This window comes from Fundulus heteroclitus, chromosome 14 (genome assembly GCF_011125445.2).
Source record: "Fundulus heteroclitus isolate FHET01 chromosome 14, MU-UCD_Fhet_4.1, whole genome shotgun sequence".
Classification (NCBI taxonomy): Eukaryota; Metazoa; Chordata; class Actinopteri; order Cyprinodontiformes; family Fundulidae; genus Fundulus; species Fundulus heteroclitus.
This window is the reverse complement of record NC_046374.1, coordinates 13,145,771-13,165,343: the sequence shown is the minus strand read 5'-3', so window position 1 is coordinate 13,165,343 and position 19,573 is coordinate 13,145,771. Positions and strand designations below refer to the sequence as shown.

General features: G+C 34.8%; 1 protein-coding gene across 1 annotated transcript in view; it reads left to right on the top strand.

Annotated features, from left to right (window-relative positions):
- The window catches only part of LOC105923138 (Fc receptor-like protein 5), a 121,229-nt gene that overhangs the window by 9,224 nt on the left and 92,432 nt on the right, over nucleotides 1-19,573 (top strand). Inside the window, exons 3-4 of the mRNA XM_036146305.1 lie at nucleotides 9,150-9,413; nucleotides 10,599-10,868. Of these exons, the coding sequence (XP_036002198.1) occupies nucleotides 9,150-9,413; nucleotides 10,599-10,868 (534 nt within the window). The remainder of the gene's footprint in view (nucleotides 1-9,149; nucleotides 9,414-10,598; nucleotides 10,869-19,573) is intronic.

Here is a 19,573-nt window from a genome sequence, read left to right as displayed (position 1 = left end):
CAGATTGAACGCACTCAGCTGACAATACAGCGATCTGATTGGCTGAGCAGCAAAAATCGAATCACGTGACCTCTCGGACGGGAGCGCAACCGTTTAGATTTTTTATCAGCAATAACTTAATGTGCAAGTGAAACGTGGGAACATTGGTGTTTTGAGATCACTGCTATGTGTAGCAACTTTTCCCGGTGGAAGAAAGTTGCCGTCTGACAGTTCATACGAAACTTTTTAAGGAGACGTCCCACAGATTCTGGCCCACGGACTAAGACTCGTTTTGAGGAAACTACGGTTGTAGCTCAGTGTCTGCCATGCGGTGGTTGCGGAGAGGTGTCTGTTTTGTAGAATAAATCATCCGCCGATGAGTTATTGATCTGGAAAGCCGAATCTGAAACCACCGAAAAACATTTCAGATCCCAAATGTACAGCGTTCTAATTCTTCCAGTCTATTAGCAGCTTCCCGTAAGAGGTCGGCCACTGAACGTCTGCCTGCTGAGTTTGACATTACTAAACAATTCTTTAGTGCGGGGGAAAGCCATGTAGATTTGACCGATGCAGTAAAATGCTAACCAACCAATGGGAAGAAGTTGAGCCCTTAAGACACAGCCCCTCCTCATTTGCATAATGAGGCAGAAATGCATACAGAAATGTAAAAAGGACAGGCAGAAATGTAAAAACGAGAGACAGAAATGTAAAAACGAGAAACAGAAATGTAAAAAGGACAGACAGAAATGTAAAAACGAGAAACAGAAATGTAAAAAGGACAGACAGAAATGTAAAAGCGGGAAACAGAAATGTAAAAAGGACAGACAGAAATGTAAAAACGAGAAACAGAAATGTAAAAAGGACAGACAGAAATGTAAAAAAGACAAACAGAAATGTAAAAAGGACAGGCAGAAATAAATAGCATCGGAGAAATAAATAGGGCAAAAAATACAAAGAAAGAATAAAACAGACAAAAATATTATAACATGCACATAAATAAATACTTAAAAAAAATAAGTAATTAATAAATAAACTGGCTAATTAAAGGAGATATATACATTTTGTCTCACTGTATAATTTATTTTCTACCTACATTTATTTGTTTATTATATTTTTGGTGGCACATAATTGTATGCATATTTATTTATTGAGCATTTATTTATTTCTGTATTTATTTTTAATTATGGAAGACTTGGTCCTCCATACAGTTGTGTTCACAGTTAATGAAAATAAGTATTTTGGTCCCATCTAAATTAAAGAGCATCAGTAAACCAGTGGTTATGTGACTATAGCTCCATTTAATGAGGCCCTAAAGCAGAACATTTGTTCCTGTTGGTCTTCTAAACAGATTCAGGAGGTGGGAGGTTATTATCTAACTGGAAAAACCTTTAGACCTTTAGTTCCCTGTTTGACTAAAATTCTTTTGTTTTCTCTTAGATCTGACTTGATGCTGTTTGTCTGATTTTAAATGTTTTAAACACATGGATAGTTTAGTTCTTTTTTTGTTTTTTCCCCTTAAAGTATTTACTTTATGTAAATTATGTTTGTTGATACAAAGTATTTAGTTTAAACTTAATAGTGTTTGATTTAATTTTAACCACATGGAGAGTTCTTTTTTAATTTCTTACAGTATTTCTTTCATATAAATAATATTTTTTGTTTGTTCAAACAAATACTTTTGTGAAGAAAAACAAACTTTGTTTGCTCGTGTGCCAAACTCTTGTTTTTCTGAGGCACCAGGTGACTCAGTGATGGAGCGGGATCTCCATGCAGAGGCTGCAGTCTTGGACGCAGCGGTCCCGCGTTCTGATAGAAAATGTTTATCTTAGCACCAAATGTGACTCCTTTCTGGAAAATATTGGTTTGTGTAATTTCTGATGTTTTCTAGTTTTTAAATAACTTTCTGCTCTTCCATTTAAAAAACGGTTTCATGCCTTTCTTATTTTTCCAGAAGAAAACAAATTAAATCAGATATTTTATGTTCATATCACATCTTCATGAGAAAATGTTAACAGTGAACCATAAGAGGTAAAATTATTATTTTGTTTAGTATAAATTCCTGTCAGTCTTCTGATTGAATGTTATTCATTGTAGTCTCAACGCCGACTGTGACCCTGCAACACAGCTGGTCTGAGATATTCAGAGGAGAGACAGTCACTCTGAGATGTGAGATCCAGGAAGGTGGAGGAGCTCAGTGGACATATGAATGGAAATATGGATGGAGCTCAGCCAACAGAAAGTCTCAATCATCCAGTGAATACAGGATCAACACAGCTACTGAACCCTACAGTGGAGACTACTATTGTAGGGCTAGAAGAGGCTCTGAGCAAACAGGATGGAGCTCTGCCTTCAGACTTCCAGTGTTATGTGAGTCAGACTGTCTTCCATTCAGACTGAAAATGTTCTGTCTTTAGTTCACTGATCTACATAAACTACACAGGAAAACAGGAAGTGGTTCTGGTCCAAGATCCTCCATGATGCTCTTCGATGATTTGTCTGTCAGACAATAGAAATTATTTTGAATTGTAACGTTTGTGGAGAATGTAGAGAGAGGAGACAATAATCAGTATATACACTATGGGGAAACGGTTTTTTTTTCTCACAGGAAATTAGAGACAAGGAGAGGAGAACCAAGAGTAACTCTGTAGCTACAGAGAAACACTGAGTCAGGTTTAGCATCACTTTGCAGCAACAAACCATCTTTTGGAGTCAAAATTAGTCTTTTGTGATGAGGTATTAATGAGTGTTACTCTTTTATTCAGACTGTAAAAACAAGGGAAATAATTCAAGTGGATGAAGGAACAATAGTATGGAAGTTTAAAAACTGATTACTGAGACAGTTACATATTTAATGGCTGTCATATGTAAAAACAAGGAAATAAAATGACGCTAGCAGACATCAGATAAACGGCTGAATTATGATTCATGGATTTCTAACAGTATCAGAGTGTTGTGCTGTGATCCCAGGAAAGCAGCCAGATGATGGTTGAAGATTTACTTGTTTTTGTGTTTGCTTCAACAGCATATAAACCTACAGCCACGCTGACAGCAGATAAAACAGTCCTACCAACAGGGGGCGGTGTAGAACTACGATGCTCTGTTTCCAGATCTGCTGGCTGGAAGTTTGACTGGTTCAGACAGGAGTCAGTGTCTTCTCCAGCTCAGCTCATCAGAACCAATGAACCAGATGGAGTCCTCAGAGTCTCAGAGGGAGGTGTGTACAGCTGCAGAGGAGGAAGAGGAGATCCAGCTTTCTACACTAAAACCAGCACAAAGGTCACCATTGGTGAGTTTAGCTTCTATTTATGATTGAAACAAAAAGGGATTTCAATTTTTTTATCATCTTCAGTAGTTTTGTAGAAAAAGCTAATTTCTTCAATTTTGAAATTGAAATTATTATTCAATAATGACTATTTTATTACATGAGGTCAGCCTGCCATGAAATGTATTCAATAAATTGAAAAGCTTTTAATTTAATATGTTATTCCCATGTCTAATATTCTTTTAATCTTAATAGTATTTTTTCTTAAATTTTTAAGTCACTATTTAGTTTACACTTTCATTTAAATTCACTGATTTATTGTGAATAATGACAGAAAAAAGTGTTTTTGTTTTTGCTGAGTTTAATTTTTTGGTACATTTCTAACTGGGTTTTTCTTAAAGGCCTCATAAAATATGAATACCTTTATTTAGATGTGCAGAACAGCAACATTCACCGAAGTAAATCCAGAGTAACTCGGTTCATTTTTTGATCATGATTAATTTAATTTTAATCAAAATAATATGAAACTTAAAGCAGAGGAGTGCTCACTTCAAGTTGATCATGTAAAACCAACATGGCTGAGTTCTAGCCTCGTGAGACCATCCTGATGTCGCGAGCTTTCAAGGTTTCACTCGCAGATCAGTCTGGCTACCCTCCGTTAAAGAAAATTTGGAGCCGTTCACCAAACGAACGTCCAATCAGCGTTGGCTTTGAGGCGGGTTGAGGTGTGATGCAACGAGAAGCGCGTCAGTTCAGTCTAAACAACATGGCGGCTTCAGCCGATGAAACTAGCGTTAGCGTGGCTATCGAGCAAGTTTTATCGGAATTACAGAGTATTTCTTTGCTGAGCTAACGAGCCTTTACCTGCAGCAGCAAGAGTAGCTTGGCTTGTGGTTGTGTTTTCGTCGTCGCTCGTAACAGAGTGACGACGAATCTGATTGGTTCATTTGGCCCGTCTATCACCAATATAGGCCAATCAGCTAACCAGTATTTTCGCCCCTTCCCAAAATTACTTCAACGGAAGGTTTCCAGATGGATATGCGGAGCAAATCTATCTGGCGGAGTCAGGTTAGCTGAGTTCAGCATTTACAAAAAAGTTAACATCCCCTATTTGTTATTAGATATTTGGAATAACTATATATCTCAGTTAAAATGTTACCGGAATCCTAAATGTAAGATGTCCTTTTAGTGAAAGGTTTTGTCCTAAGGCAGTCTTGTTTTCAACAAATATTCTTAGTTTATTCAATAAAGGATTGGAAAAATTATATATTAATGGTCTATTGTAAAATTAACAGAAAGATATAATAACAAATAAAATCCACAGAGCTTTACACTATTTACATCATAACAGCGTAATGCTATATTGGAAATGGAGAAAGAAGAAATATAAATGGATTAAATCCTGTTTCAGTACCTCAAAGCCAAAACTGTCCTTCTGTCATCATGTTAACAATGAGACAGAAATGTTTCTACACAGAAAACCAAACCTGTGAAAAGATCTGAAGAAAGAAACTCCTAGAAAAAGTTGTTTTAAAAGTTTTCTGCAGTATTTTTAATTTTTGGTAAGTTTTTATATTTTAATTTTTTTATTTGATTATTCTGTGTTTTTTCTTTTTCTTTATGCTCATTCTGTTCAACTTCAGTTGTGTTCACAGTTAATGAAAATAAGTATTTTGGTCCCATCTACACTAAAGACCATCAGTAAACCAGTGGTTATGTGACTATAGCTCCATTTAATGAGGCCCTAAAGCAGAACATTTGTTCCTGTTTGTCTTCTAAACAGATTCAGGAGGTGGAAGGTTATTATGACTAAAATTCTTTTGTTTTCTCTTAGTTCAGACTTGATGCTGTTTGTCTGATTTTAAATGTTTTAAACACATGGATAGTTTAGTTCTTTTTTTGTTTTTTCCCCTTAAAGTATTTACTTTATGTAAATTATGTTTGTTGATACAAAGTATTTAGTTTAAACTTAATAGTGTTTGATTTAATTTTAACCACATGGAGAGTTCTTTTTTAATTTCTTACAGTATTTCTTTCATATAAATAATATTTTTTGTTTGTTCAAACAAATAATTTTGTGGAGAAAAAAAAACTTTATTTGCTCGTGTGCCAATCTCTTGTTTTTCTGAGGCACCAGGTGACTCAGTGATGGAGTAGGATCTCCATGCAGAGGCTGCAGTCTTGGACGCAGCGGTCCCGCGTTCTGATAGAAAATGTTTATCTTAGCACCAAATGTGACTCCTTTCTGGCAAATATTGGTTTGTGTAATTTCTGATGTTTTCTAGTTTTTAAATAACTTTCTGCTCTTCCATTTAAAAAACGGTTTCATGTCTTTCTTATTTTTCCAGAAGAAAACAAATTAAATCAGATATTTTATGTTCATATCACATCTTCATGAGAAAATGTTAACAGTAAACCATAAGAACCATAAAATTATTCTTTTGTTCAGTGTACATTTCTGTCAGTCTTCTGATTAAATGTTATTCATTGTAGTTTCTACGCCGACTGTGACCCTGCAACACAACTGGTCTGAGATATTCAGAGGAGAGACAGTCACTCTGAGATGTGAGATCCAGGAAGGTGGAGGAGCTCAGTGGACGTATGAATGGAAATATGGATGGAGCTCAGCCAACAGAAAGTCTCCATCATCCAGTGAATACAGGATCAACACAGCTACTGAACCCTACAGTGGAGACTACTATTGTAGGGCTAGAAGAGGCTCTGAGCAAACAGGATGGAGCTCTGCCTTCAGACTTCCAGTGTTATGTGAGTCAGACTGTCTTCCATTCAGACTGAAAATGTTCTGTCTTTAGTTTACTGATCAACATAAACTACACAGGAAAACAGGAAGTGGTTCTGGTCCAAGATCCTCCATGATGCTCTCTGATGATTTGTCTGTCAGACAATAGAAATTATGCTGAATTGTAACGTTTGTGGAGAATGTAGAGAGAGGAGACAATAATCAGAAAATACATTTTGAGGAACTGTTCTATTTTCTCACAGGAAATTAGAAACAAGGAGAGGAGAACCAAGAGGAACTCTGTAGCTACAGAGAAACACTGAGTCAGGTTTAGCATCACTTTGCAGCAACAAACCGTCTGTTGGAGTCAAAATTAGTCTTATGTGACGAGGTATTAATGAATGTTACTCTTTTATTCAGACTGTAAAAACAGGGGAAATAATTCAAACTGAATAATGATCAATAATATGGATGTTTCAGAACTGATACTGATATAGTTACATATTTAATCACTGTCATATTTAAAAACAAGGAAATAAAATGATGCTAGCAGACATCAGATAAATGGCTGAATTATGATTCATGGATTTCTAACAGTATCAGAGCGTTGTGCTGTGGTCCCAGGGAAGCAGCCAGATGATGGTAAAGGTGTGCAGGATATTAAAGTCTGTTCAGATGATGACTGTGTTTGTGTTTCTGGTATTTATGAAGTGTTGTGGCCTGAGGTTGAAAACTATTATTATTATTGTTGTTCATTATTGTTTATTTACTATATCATAAACATGATAGTAAATCTAACCTCTCAGGCTTGATCAGAAATAGTTATTTTTGTTGGGTTTTAGCAGCTGAATGTTGGATTTATGGTAATAAAATGCTTTCCTAAACGAAATTCTTAAGATTTACTTGTTTTTGTGTTTGCTTCAACAGCAGATAAACCCAGAGCCAGACTGTCACAGCAAAGAGAACAATCCTACCAGCAGGGGGCAGTGTAGCACTACGATGCTCTGTGTCCAGATCTGCTGGCTGGAAGTTTGACTGGTTCAGACAGGAGTCAGTGTCTTCTCCAGCTCAGCTCATCAGAACCAATGAACCAGATGGAGTCCTCAGAGTCTCAGAGGGAGGTGTGTACAGCTGCAGAGGAGGAAGAGGAGATCCAGCTTTCTACACTGAAACCAGCACAGAGGTCACCATTGGTGAGTTTAGCTTCTATTTATCATTGAAACAAAAAGGGATTTAATTTTTTTTATCATCTTCAGTAGTTTTGTAGCAAAAGCTTATTTCTTCAATTTTGAAATTGAAATTATTATTCAATAATGACTATTTTATTACATGAGGTCAGCCTGCTATGAAATGTATTCAATAAATTGAAAAGCTTTTAATTTAATATGTTATTCCCATGTCTAATATTCTTTTAATCTTAATAGTATTTTTTCTTAAATTGTTAAGTCACTATTTAGTTAACACTTTCATTTAAATTCACTGATTTATTGTAAATAATGACAGAAAAATGTGTTTTTGTTTTTGCTGAGTTTCAGTTTTTGGTATATTTCTAACCAGGTTTTTCTTAAAGGCTTCACAAAATATGAATACCTTTATTTAGATGTGCAGAACAGCAACATTCACCGAAGTAAATCTATAACTTGGTTCATTTTTTGATCATAAATAATTTCATTATAATCAAAATAATATGAAACTTAAAGCAGAGGAGCGCTCACTTCAAGTTGATCATGTAAAAACAACATGGCTGAGTTCAGCATTTACAAAAAAGTTAACATCCCCTATTTGTTATTAGATATTTGGAATAACTATATATCTCAGTTAAAATGTTACCAGAATCCTAAATGTAAAATGTATGTTTAGTGAAAGGTTTTGTCCTAAGGCAGTCTTGTTTTCAACAACTATTCCTAGTTTATTCAATAAAGGATTGGAAAAAATATATAATAATGGGTCTATTGTAAAATTAACAGAAAGCTATAATAACAAATAAAGTTCACAAAGTTTCACACTATTCACATCATAACAGCTTAATGCTATATTGGAAATGGAGAAAGAAGAAATATAAATGGATTAAATCCTGTTCCAGTACCTCAAAACCAAAACTGTCCTTCTCTCATCATGTTAACAATGAGACAGAAATGTTTCTACACAGAAAACCAAACCTGTGAAAAGATCTGAAGAAAGAAACTCCTAGAAAAAGTTGTTTTAAAAGTTTTCTGCAGTATTTTTAATTTTTGGTAAGTATTTATATTTTAGCTTTTTTATTTGATTAATCTGTGTTTTTGTTTTATCTATATACTCATTCTGTTCAACTTAAGTTGTGTTCAGTTAATGAAAATAAGTATTTTGGTCCCATCTACACTAAAGACCATCAGTAAACCAGTGGTTATGTGACTATAGCTCCATTTAATGAGGCCCTAAAGCAGAACATTTGTTCCTGTTTGTCTTCTAAACAGATTCAGGAGATGGAAGGTTATTATGACTAAAATTCTTTTGTTTTCTCTTAGTTCAGACTTGATGCTGTTTGTCTGATTTTAAAGGTTTTAAACAAATATATAGTTCAGTTCTTATTTTAGTTTTTTTTTCAAAGTATTTATTTTATTTAAATTATGTTTGTTTGTTGATACAAATAATTTAGTTCAAACTTAATGGTGTTCGATTTAATTTTAACCACATGGAGAGTTCTTTTTTTATTTCTTACTCACAGTATTTCTTTCATATAAATAATATTTTTTGTTTGTTCAAACAAATAACTCTGTACAGAAAAACAAACTTTATTTGCTCGTGTGCCAATCTCTTGTTTTTCTGAGGCACCAGGTGACTCAGTGATGGAGCAGGATCTCCATGCAGAGGCTGCAGTCTTGGACACAGCGGTCCCGCGTTCTGATAGAAAATGTTTATCTTAGCACCAAATGTGACTCCTTTCTGGCAAATATTGGTTTGTGTAATTTCTGATGTTTTCTAGTTTTTGAATAACTTTCTGCTCTTCCATTTAAAAAACGGTTTCATGTCTTTCTTATTTTTTCAGAAGAAAACAAATTAAATCAGATATTTTATGTTCATATCACATCTTCATGAGAAAATGTTAACAGTGAACCATAAGAGGTAAAATTATTATTTTGTTTAGTGTACATTTCTGTCAGTCTTCTGATTAAATGTTATTCATTGTAGTTTCTAAGCCGACTGTGATCCTGCAACCCAACTGGTCTGAGATATTCAGAGGAGAGACAGTCACTCTGAGATGTGAGATCCAGGGAGGTGGAGGAGCTCAGTGGACGTATGAATGGAGCCCAGCCAACAGAAACTCTCCATCATCCAGTGAATACAGGATCAACACAGCTACTGAACCCTACAGTGGAGACTACAGCTGTATGGCTAGAAGAGGCTCTGAGCAAACAGAATGGAGCTCTGCCTTCAGACTGCCTTCAGTGTTATGTGAGTCAGACTGTCTTCCATTCAGACTGAAAATGTTCTGTCTTTAGTTTACTGATCAACATAAACTACACAGGAAAACAGGAAGTGGTTCTGGTCCAAGATCCTCCATGATGCTCTCTGATGATTTATCTGTCAGATAATAGAAATTATGCTGAATTGTGACATTTTTGAGAAATGTAGAAAGAAGAGAAAAATAATCAGAAAATACATTTTGAGGAACTGTTTAATTTTTCTCACAGGAAATTAGAGACAAGGAGATGAGAACCAAGAGGAACTCTGTAGCTACAGAGAAACACTGAGTCAGGTTTAGCATCACTTTGCAGCAACAAACCGTCTTTTGGAGTCAAAATTAGTCTTATGTGACGAGGTATTAATGAGTGTTACTCTTTTATTCAGGCTGTAAAATAAGGGAAAACAATCAAATTGTTTAAACACTGATTACTGAAATAGTTACATATTTACGAACAATGAAATAAAGTGACGCTAGCGGACATCAGTTAAACGGCTGAATTATAATTCATGGTGTTTCAACAGAAAGAGAGCGTTGTTCTTTGATCCCAGGGAATTTTGTCGTGTTTTAGTTGCTGAATGTTGGATATTTGGTATCAAAATGCTTCAAAGTCAAAATTAGTCTTATGTGACGAGGTATTAATGAGTGTTACTCTTTTATTCAGACTGTAAAAACAGGGGAAATAATTCAAACTGAATAATGATCAATAATATGGATGTTTCAGAACTGATACTGATATAGTTACATATTTAATCACTGTCATATTTAAAAACAAGGGAATCAAATGATGCTAGCAGACATCAGATAAACGGCTAAATTATGATTCATGGATTTCAAACAGTATCAGAGCGTTTTGCTGTGATCCCAGGGAAGCAGCCAGATGATGGTAAAGGTGTGCAGGACATTAAAGTCTGTTCAGATGATGACTGTGTTTGTGTTTCTGGTATTTATGAAGTGTTGTGGCCTGAGGTTGAAAACTATTATTATTATTGTTGTTCATTATTGTTAATTTACTATATCATAAACATGATAGTAAATCTAACCTCTCAGGCTTGATCAGAAATGGTTATTTTTGTTGGGTTTTAGCAGCTGAATGTTGGATTTATGGTAATAAAATGCTTTCCTAAACGAAATTCTTAAGATTTACTTGTTTTTCCTGTTTCCCTCAACATCAGATAAACCTAGAGCCACGCTAACAGCAGATAAAACAATCATACCAGCAGTGGGCAGTGTAGCACTACGGTGCTCTGTGTCCAGCTCTGCTGGCTGGAAGTATGACTGGTTCAGACAGGAGTCAGTGTCTTCTCCAGCTCAGCTCATCAGAACCAAGGAACCAGATGGAGTCCTCAGAGTCTCAGAGGGAGGTGTGTACAGCTGCAGAGGAGGAAGAGGAGATCCAGCTTTCTACACTGAAACCAGCACAGAGGTCACCATTCAGGAAACTGGTGAGTTTTGTTCTTTATTCTGCAATAAAACTGCAAACATTTTTAAATTCTGATCTATTTATCAGATAAGTTGTATTGTTGTTCGCTGTGTTTCTTATTCTCCTGAAAACCTTTTACTGTTCTATTAATATTTCATGATGAAGAGTTTGATGTCTTTTCTTGACTTATTAAATGATTTTGGTGTAAAATTTGAGAATTACAGTTTCTTGATAAGAGCTGAATTATTAAGAAAATCGAAGCAATAGGGGAACATTTTTTTCAGTTTTTCCTTTAATTTCATATTGAATTTAAAAGAGGGTTTAAAACAACAACTTATTCTGTAAGTCTTTGAGAAAAACATTTACATACTTAGGATTTATAGACATTTACAGATTTACAGACATCATACTGAAAAACTTGTCAACTGGTTGAAAAACTGTGAACTGGTTTAAATCACAGCATGTTTCCTTTAGTTGACAATTAGAAAAAATAGTTTAGTCACACATTTCCCCATTTGATGAAACTTGTTTGTAGAGTTTTTGTCCTGTCTCGAATCCTGTTCACTGATTTTTGGTTATTGTAATTTTTCCTGGGTTTATGTTGCTATTCCACAAAAAATGGGTTTGTTACAATCTGTCATTTTGATGCCACTTATGTTCCACTAATTTTTCTACTTTCTCTTTAGTCTTTTATTAAAATGATGGTTTAATCCCTCTAGTTTTATTTGAATTAAACAATATTTTAGCTGAGTATCCCATTGGAACTGGTTTTTAATCAGTGCAATAAAATCAATACATTTTGTTTAAAATAAACTTTCTAACAGACTGTTGACTGAAAATTGTTTATTTCAAACAGTTTCCAAACCTAAGACTGTAATCCAGCAATCCTCCTGGCCTGATGTGTACGTGGGAGAGAAAATCCTCCTCAGATGTCAGATCCAAGGAGGTGGAGGAACTCAGTGGACGTATGAATGGAGGCCATGAAAGCAGATCAGCCTCCAGGAACTCTCCATCATCCAGTGAATACAGCATCACCAGAGTCTCTGAGTCTGATGGAGGAGAATACAGATGTAGGGCAACAGGAGATCATCAGATAACAGGATGGAGTGATGCCTTCAGTCTGACAGTGAGATGTGAGTCAGACTGTTTTCATACTAAAAGTTCAGGTTTTCAATGTCCTCCTCTAGAACATCTAAACAGAACAACAGGAGAGCTTTTCTGTGTTTATCACAACAGACTGAGGAAACAACAAATCCACTTCAACTATTATTAATATTATTTGTTTATTTTTAACATAATTGGAATGTTAAAACATAAACAAAACAGAAAAATTTAATAACTTTTATATTCACATCATAACAGATTCATATTATGTTGGAAATGAGGCAGGAAGAAATATAAAGTTATTAAATGCTTCACCAGTACCTCAAAATGAAAACTGTCCTTTTCTCATCATGTTCACAATGAGACAGAGATGTTTCTACACAAAAAAACAAACCTGGGCAAAAGATCTGAAGAAAAAATAAATCTTTCTTTAAATGTTTTATTTTTGTCAAGGATGTTTGAATCTAGAAAAATCCCAGTCTTACTGTAAAAATAATCAGGTTTTAAAGTAAGCCAGTACAGTCTGGTACTGCATACTGTTAAAAGAATTTAAGCTGCAGTACCGGTAAGAGGGGAGAGCAGCTGCCAGCTATAAAGCCTTCATTCAGAAACAGTCACGGCTGCACGTTGGATCAGTAAATAGATCCGCTAACCAGATGCAGCCTGAAACACCACTTAATCTGTTTATAAGTTTTGTTTTTATTAATTCTGCATTGTTTCTGAATTATATTTTCTGTGTTTCTGTGCCTCAACGGTCTTACTTCTCCTCTCCTGTCCCTTCCCTTAGAGCAGGGGTTCCTAAACTTTTTTAGCCGCGCACCCCCTTCCATGTCCCAGCCGGGTTGACGCACCCCCAAGATTATTATATATATATATATATATATATATATATATATATATATATATATATATATATATATATATATATATATATATATATAAACGTTTGCGGTTACAACTCAAACGTCGTAACAACGCTTCTAAATCTGAGTAACACAATTTCACGGCGCAAAATACAGACACGGAGCAGTTTGATTTTTTTTCCGATGACGAGCGAGCGAGAGAGAGAGAACTGGTGAAGCAGCACAGAGTAACCATAAGTCTAGCGCTCCATAAAGATGTTATTAATCAGAGAAATATTTCTGATTGTTTCACAGCGGTTACCTTCAGCAGGTAAACACGCCCACGGCAACAAACCTCGGCTCCCCCAGCCCGTTTCTGTCTGAATATGCGCTAAAACTGCCTCTTTAAAATGAACTGCACGGTGCAGTCTGTGCCTGTCTGAATCGCAATGAAATGTATTACAGATCTGTGCATGAACATAGTCATGAAATCCCCTGAGGAGCAGCGGTAACGACAGCGGTATGCATGTCATGCGCGTCAGAGCTTGTCACCGGTTCAAAGTCACGGCATCATGACTTTTAACTAACTGTTTGCAGGCGCAGCGCGATCCATAGAGAGACCGAGTGACTCAATTTAATCTCGTAAATAAAACTTTCGGCCCGAATTAAATGTTTCCTCTGCTGATGTAAACGACGTAAAGCCAGGAGAGAGGAAGAGACATTTTCTGATTCTCGCCCGTTTTCTTCTCCCGGATCCGTTGCGATTATCTCCTCTGTTGCCTCCAATTTCTCTCTCACTCTCTTACTCTCCTCTTTAATGACTAACTTTCACCTTAGTCTCACCTGTTCCCCTGATTTCAGTAACCTGGCTCTGCCAGATAGATTTGCTCCGCATATCCATCTGGAAACCTTCCGTTGAAGTAATTTTGGGAAGGGGCGAAAATACTGGTTAGCTGATTGGCCTATATTAGTGATAGACGGGCCAAATGAACCAATCAGATTCGTCGTCACTCTGTTACGAGCGAGGACGAAAACACAACCACAAGCCAAGCTACTCTTGCTGCTGCAGGTAAAGGCTCGTTAGCTCAGCAAAGAAATACTCTGTAATTCCGATAAAACTTGCTCGATAGCCACGCTAACGCTAGTTTCATCGGCTGAAGCCGCCATGTTGTTTAGACTGAACTGACGCGCTTCCCGTTGCGTCACTCCTCAACCCGCCTCAAAGCCAACGCTGATTGGACGTTCGTTTGGTGAACGGCTCCAAATTTTCTTTAACGGAGAGTAGCCAGACTGATCTGCGAGTGAAACCTTGAAAGCTCGCGAGATCAGGATGGTCTCACGAGGCTATGATTTCAGCCTATTGAGCATATTTGCGAGAACTATTAAAGCACAAACCACAAGCCATATGCGCATATACAGGACAATGCAGATTTTTTTCATCTTAAAATGAAGCATAGAAGAAGATTTCTTCTAATTAAACACATTTTTCTGTTAATAATGCATCGTTCCGTTATGACACCCAAGAACCAGACCGAGGTTTTGCTGCTAACACTTTATTTTAGGACAAACAGGAGAGGAAAGCTTTCACTCCACCATCCCCCGAATCACGACTCCTTGTCACTACCCGATCTGTACCGGTAGCACGATCCGTACCATCAGCTCATTTGCGCGTGCGCGAACAGAATAACTTCCGGTAGGAAATATTTCGTTTTTCTTACTTTTTTTTTCTTTTGTATTTTTTCGAGGCAGGGGTTTCTTTTTGTATATGTTTGTATTTGCGGCAATATTGCATATTCTAAAAATTAAACAACAGAAATACATTAAAAAATACATTGTTTTTTGTTTTTTTAATAGCAAAAATGTTTCCCAGTTGTGGTTAGGGAAATAAAAATATATAAACCATTTCTTACAGTACAATTTTGAAGTTTTTTTTATCATTTATTTGATTTGTGTACACCAGAGGGCGCTAAAATCTCAATCGATAATTTTAACTTTCTAATAAAATAAATGTTTAGAACAAGATTATTTGTATAATGAACATCACCGTATAATTAAGGATGAAATATTTTTTTCCAGTCCTGTTTGAACAAGCAATGAAACTAACAGAGTGCATTCAGACAATACAGATAAACGTTACGCAATGATAACTTCCCGGACTGGATGATGCTGGAGCATATCCGATAATGACGTCAAGCAATACAATAGAGAGAATGTAAAACGTATCAATTTCTTTCAGAAAAGTCTTCAATATTTTATTTACGATATAGTTTAGCATTATTTAATGATTTAAGTATAGAAATAAGTATTTTCAGTTTCGTAATTACATTATGTTTTTGGCAACCCGGAAGTTATTCTGTTCGCGCTTGTGCAAATGAGCTGATGGTACGGATCGTGCTACCCACAGACATATATACGTAGACGCGTCATAGGGCGCAGGTTCGCACGTCAACGTCACCGCCATATTGTATGTGGCAGAAAAAAGTTGAGTTCTGTTATTGTGAACGTGGATCAGAGAAGATGGCTCATTCCTGTGCTGCAATAAATTCACACACAGACACACACAGACACACACACACACACACACACACACACATATATATATATATATATATATATATATATATATATATATATATATATATATATATATATATATATATATTTGTGTGTGTATGTGTTATGAACATAAGGATCAATTTGTTAAATCTAAACATTGTGGTCTTCATTATTTCATAAAACCGCGTCACATGTGAACCTTTAGGAACAGACTTTTTGGGTGAGTATTAAAGAGGTAAAATTAATAATATGAGGAAAAAAGTCCTAGGTCAATAAAGTAAAAATAAACAAACAAAAACAAAAGTGATAATGTTATGATTAAGGGGGAACATTTCCAGAATAATCACAGTTTGCAGAATTATTTCACTCCTGGAGCAATAGGGCCAGGTTAGATTATTTTAAATATTTTTATTCTTTAGGAGAATAAATTCAGGAGAATGAAGCTAAAAGGATACGAAAATAAACTTGTAATATTACAAAAAAAATACTACGAATACAAAGTATATTCAGAGATTAAAGTCCCTCTGATGCTGTTTAAGTGACTGAGTAACTGCAGATTTGCCACATTTAAGATGGCGGACGCTCTGACGCATCGCAGCATAGGCAGAACCCACCCAATGACGCGTCTACTCTTATATTATGTCTATGGTGCTACCCATAGACCTTTTTTTTTTTTTTTTTTTTTTACTTTATTGATCACAAATTAGTTACAGCTCAAGTAGGAATCTCCACTTTGCATTTTAACAGAAACAGTAAATAGTTATATACAGGAGATCAACTTATTTTGTGCAAGGCAAAGGAAGAGAAATAAATAAACATAAAGACACTATAAAAAATAAAAAAGAAGAAATAAATTTACAGGCATTTACAATAACATTATTGGAAGTATACATGACCAATCCCCAAGATTATACATATGACATGTAGGATTTAAAGTCAATAATTAACAGACGGATCCATTTAAGCAATGAGACATTCCTTACATCATGCTAATTTCAGTCAAAGCAAAGAAACTGTGACATATCATTACAAAGTTTTTGTATATGTCCATATTTGTCGGCTAACAAAGATAAAGATACAAAGAAGATTTTGAGTTCGTTTTTAAAACATATAATTGAAGGTTTTTGATTTTTCCATTTACATACATGTATATGATATCTTCCCATACTCATGACAATATTGACCATGTTAGCTATATCCTTTGCAATGTCGTTTTTGTATGCCAATATTTGTTTCATATCAAAAGGTGTTATATTCTCTATTTTTGTACTTAACCAAATGTGCAGGTTCTGCCAAAAATGATTTGTGACACTACACAAAAAGAAGAGGTGTTCAATAGTTTCAGGTTCTTTTTGGCAAAAAACACAGTCATCAACTTCAAATCCAAATCTCTTCTTAAGATTTTCTGCTGTTGGGTAATAACTATTTAAAATTTTAAATTGTACTTCTTTTACTTTTGGTGGAATGGGCCATTTTAAATATGTGAAATACTTTCCTTTGTTGCCTGATTCATTAATTATTCAAATTTTTGTCCGTCCAGTAAAATTATGAAAGGTTCTACATTTAAAGGCTGTCCCGATAAAATGGTTGTTACATTTTTTATCTCCAATAAGCAATTGATCAATTTTTAATTCTGGCAACACAACTTGCATATTTGATTGAGAGAGTGTGCACCGTATCAAGTGCAGCAGAGCAGCAGGCACTGCTCTGCATACTTTGTTAAATTCTATATATGAACAGTGGATACCAAATTTTACTTTAAAAGCGTTAAAATGTAAGAAATTTCCATGCTCATCCATTAGATCTGTAACAAATATCACTCTTTTATCAAACCAAACTGGTTTAAATATGGTTTTTCTGTTTATCATTATGGTTCTGTTATTCCACAGTGTGGAGTGATGCGGGGTAAAATTATGGGAAAAAATCAATTTCCAAAAATGTAGAATCTGTTTATGGAATTCAGATAATTTGACAGGCAGCTTCCCAATTTCAAAATCACATTTCAGTACGAAATCCAATCCTCCCACTTTTTTAAAAATATTTTTTGGGATATGAAACCAGATGGAGTCTGTTTGTGACATGAAAGCTTTTATCCAGTTGATTTTTAAAACTCCTACCATTGATTCAAAATCCAGAGTTTTCAAGCCTCCTTTTTTATAATCTTTAACCAGTTGTGATTTTCTAACATAATGTGTTTTGTTTCTCCATATAAAGTTATATATTATAGAATTTGCCTTTTTAATGTTTTTTGGAGAAACATATATTGAGCTACATGGATAAACCAATTTTGATATCCCTTCAGATTTCGATAACAAATTACGACCAAAAATGGATAGATCTCTCATTAGCCAAAGATTCAATTGTTTTTTCATTTTTTCTATTTTTTCATTCATATTTTCTTCCTCCCTTATTTTTGTCTCTTTTATTAACTTTATGCCTAGATATTTGACTTCCGACTTAACAGGAATGGACATTATTTGTGTATCTGTACATGGATATAGTGGCAGTATTTCGCTTTTCTGTAAATTTATATTTAATCCAGATGCTTTTGAAAAGACAGAGATAATGTTCAAAGCTTTGCAAACTACTGTTTTATCCTTTAAAAAGAAAACTGTATCATCTGCAAATTGACTAATGCGAAATTCATAACCAAAAATGTTAATACCTTTGAATTCTGAGTTATTTACAACCAAATAAGCCAACATCTGTGTGCATAAAATGAAAAGTTTTGGTGATATTGGACAACCTTGTCTGATCCCACGGGAAATATCTATTCTAGGTGTCATTCCTGGGTTTAGAGAAACATAACTGACTATGTCTTTATACAACATATTTATCACTTTACAAAACTTTTCCCCAAATCCAAATTTTTTTAGTGTCTGAGTCAGAAAAGGGTGTTCTATGGAATCGAAAGCTTTGAAAAAGTCAATGAAAAGAATGAGACTTTCAGAATTTATGAGCGACTGATAATCTATCAAATCTAATATTAACCTCACATTATTATGGATATGTCTGCCTTTTATAAAGGCTGATTGAACCTCATCAACTAGTTTTGCCACTACATTTTTGAGTCGATTTGAATATGCAAGAGCTAATAATTTGTAGTCATTGCACAAAAGAGTTATGGGTCTCCAGTTATTTAGGTTCAGTAAGTCCTTATTAGGTTTGGGTAATAAAGTTATAAGCCCAGTTTTCATTGTGGGGGATAAGCATCCTTTATCATTACATTCCAGAAAAGCTTTGTATATCAGATCTTTAATGTCATTCCAAAAGTGTTTATAAAATTCTGAAGTTATGCCGTCTATTCCTGGTGACTTCCCATTTTTCATCTGCTTTAGTGCGGTTTCCATTTCTGATATAGTTAGGTCTTTATCTAATATCTTTTTTTCTTCTTCATTTAGCATTTTTATGTTGTTTTTGATTGTTTCAAACATTATGTCGCAGTCTTCTTTTTGGAAATTGGATTTATACAGGTTGTTATAAAAGTCTCTTATTTCAATGTTTATCTGTTTTTGGTCGTCAATAATGGTATCATTTTTCTTCAATCTATTTATTCTCTTTTTGCTCTGCCTCTGTTTTTCTAATCTATAGAAGTATGATGTATTTTTTTCTCCAAGTTCTAACCATCTTGCTCTTGATCTTATAAACGCTCCATTAGCTTTTTCTTTATACATGTCATCTAGTTTAACTTGAAGAGCATTCAATTCAGCCTTTTCCTCTGTTGTTGTGTCAGTTTTTCCACTAATCTCATTTATTTTAAAAAAGATTTCTTTTTGTTTCTGTTTTCTTGCTTGTGAAATTTTTTTCCCTGTACCAATCGCTAACTGTTTCAGTTCAAATTTGAACCACTCCCATTTGTTCATATGCGACATGTCAAGTCTATTTATGTTCTGAAGGAGAATTTTAACTTGTCTACAGAATTCGTCATTAAGTAGTAAACTATTATTTAATTTCCCGGTATTTTCTGATGATTTGGGTTGTTGAATTATTTTTAATGATAGTTCAATCATGCAGTGGTCTGTTAGGGGGGATACGGAAATTTCACATTTTAAAACATCTTTAGCTATCATCTGAGAAATTAACCAATAATCTAATCTTGAACGCATATTGTTATCTGCAGAGTTAGTCCAAGTGTATTTTACAGATGTGGGGTTTGAGATTCTCCAATAATCCATTGTATGTGTTGATGAAAATAGATTAGTTAAAATATCGTCATATTCAGGTT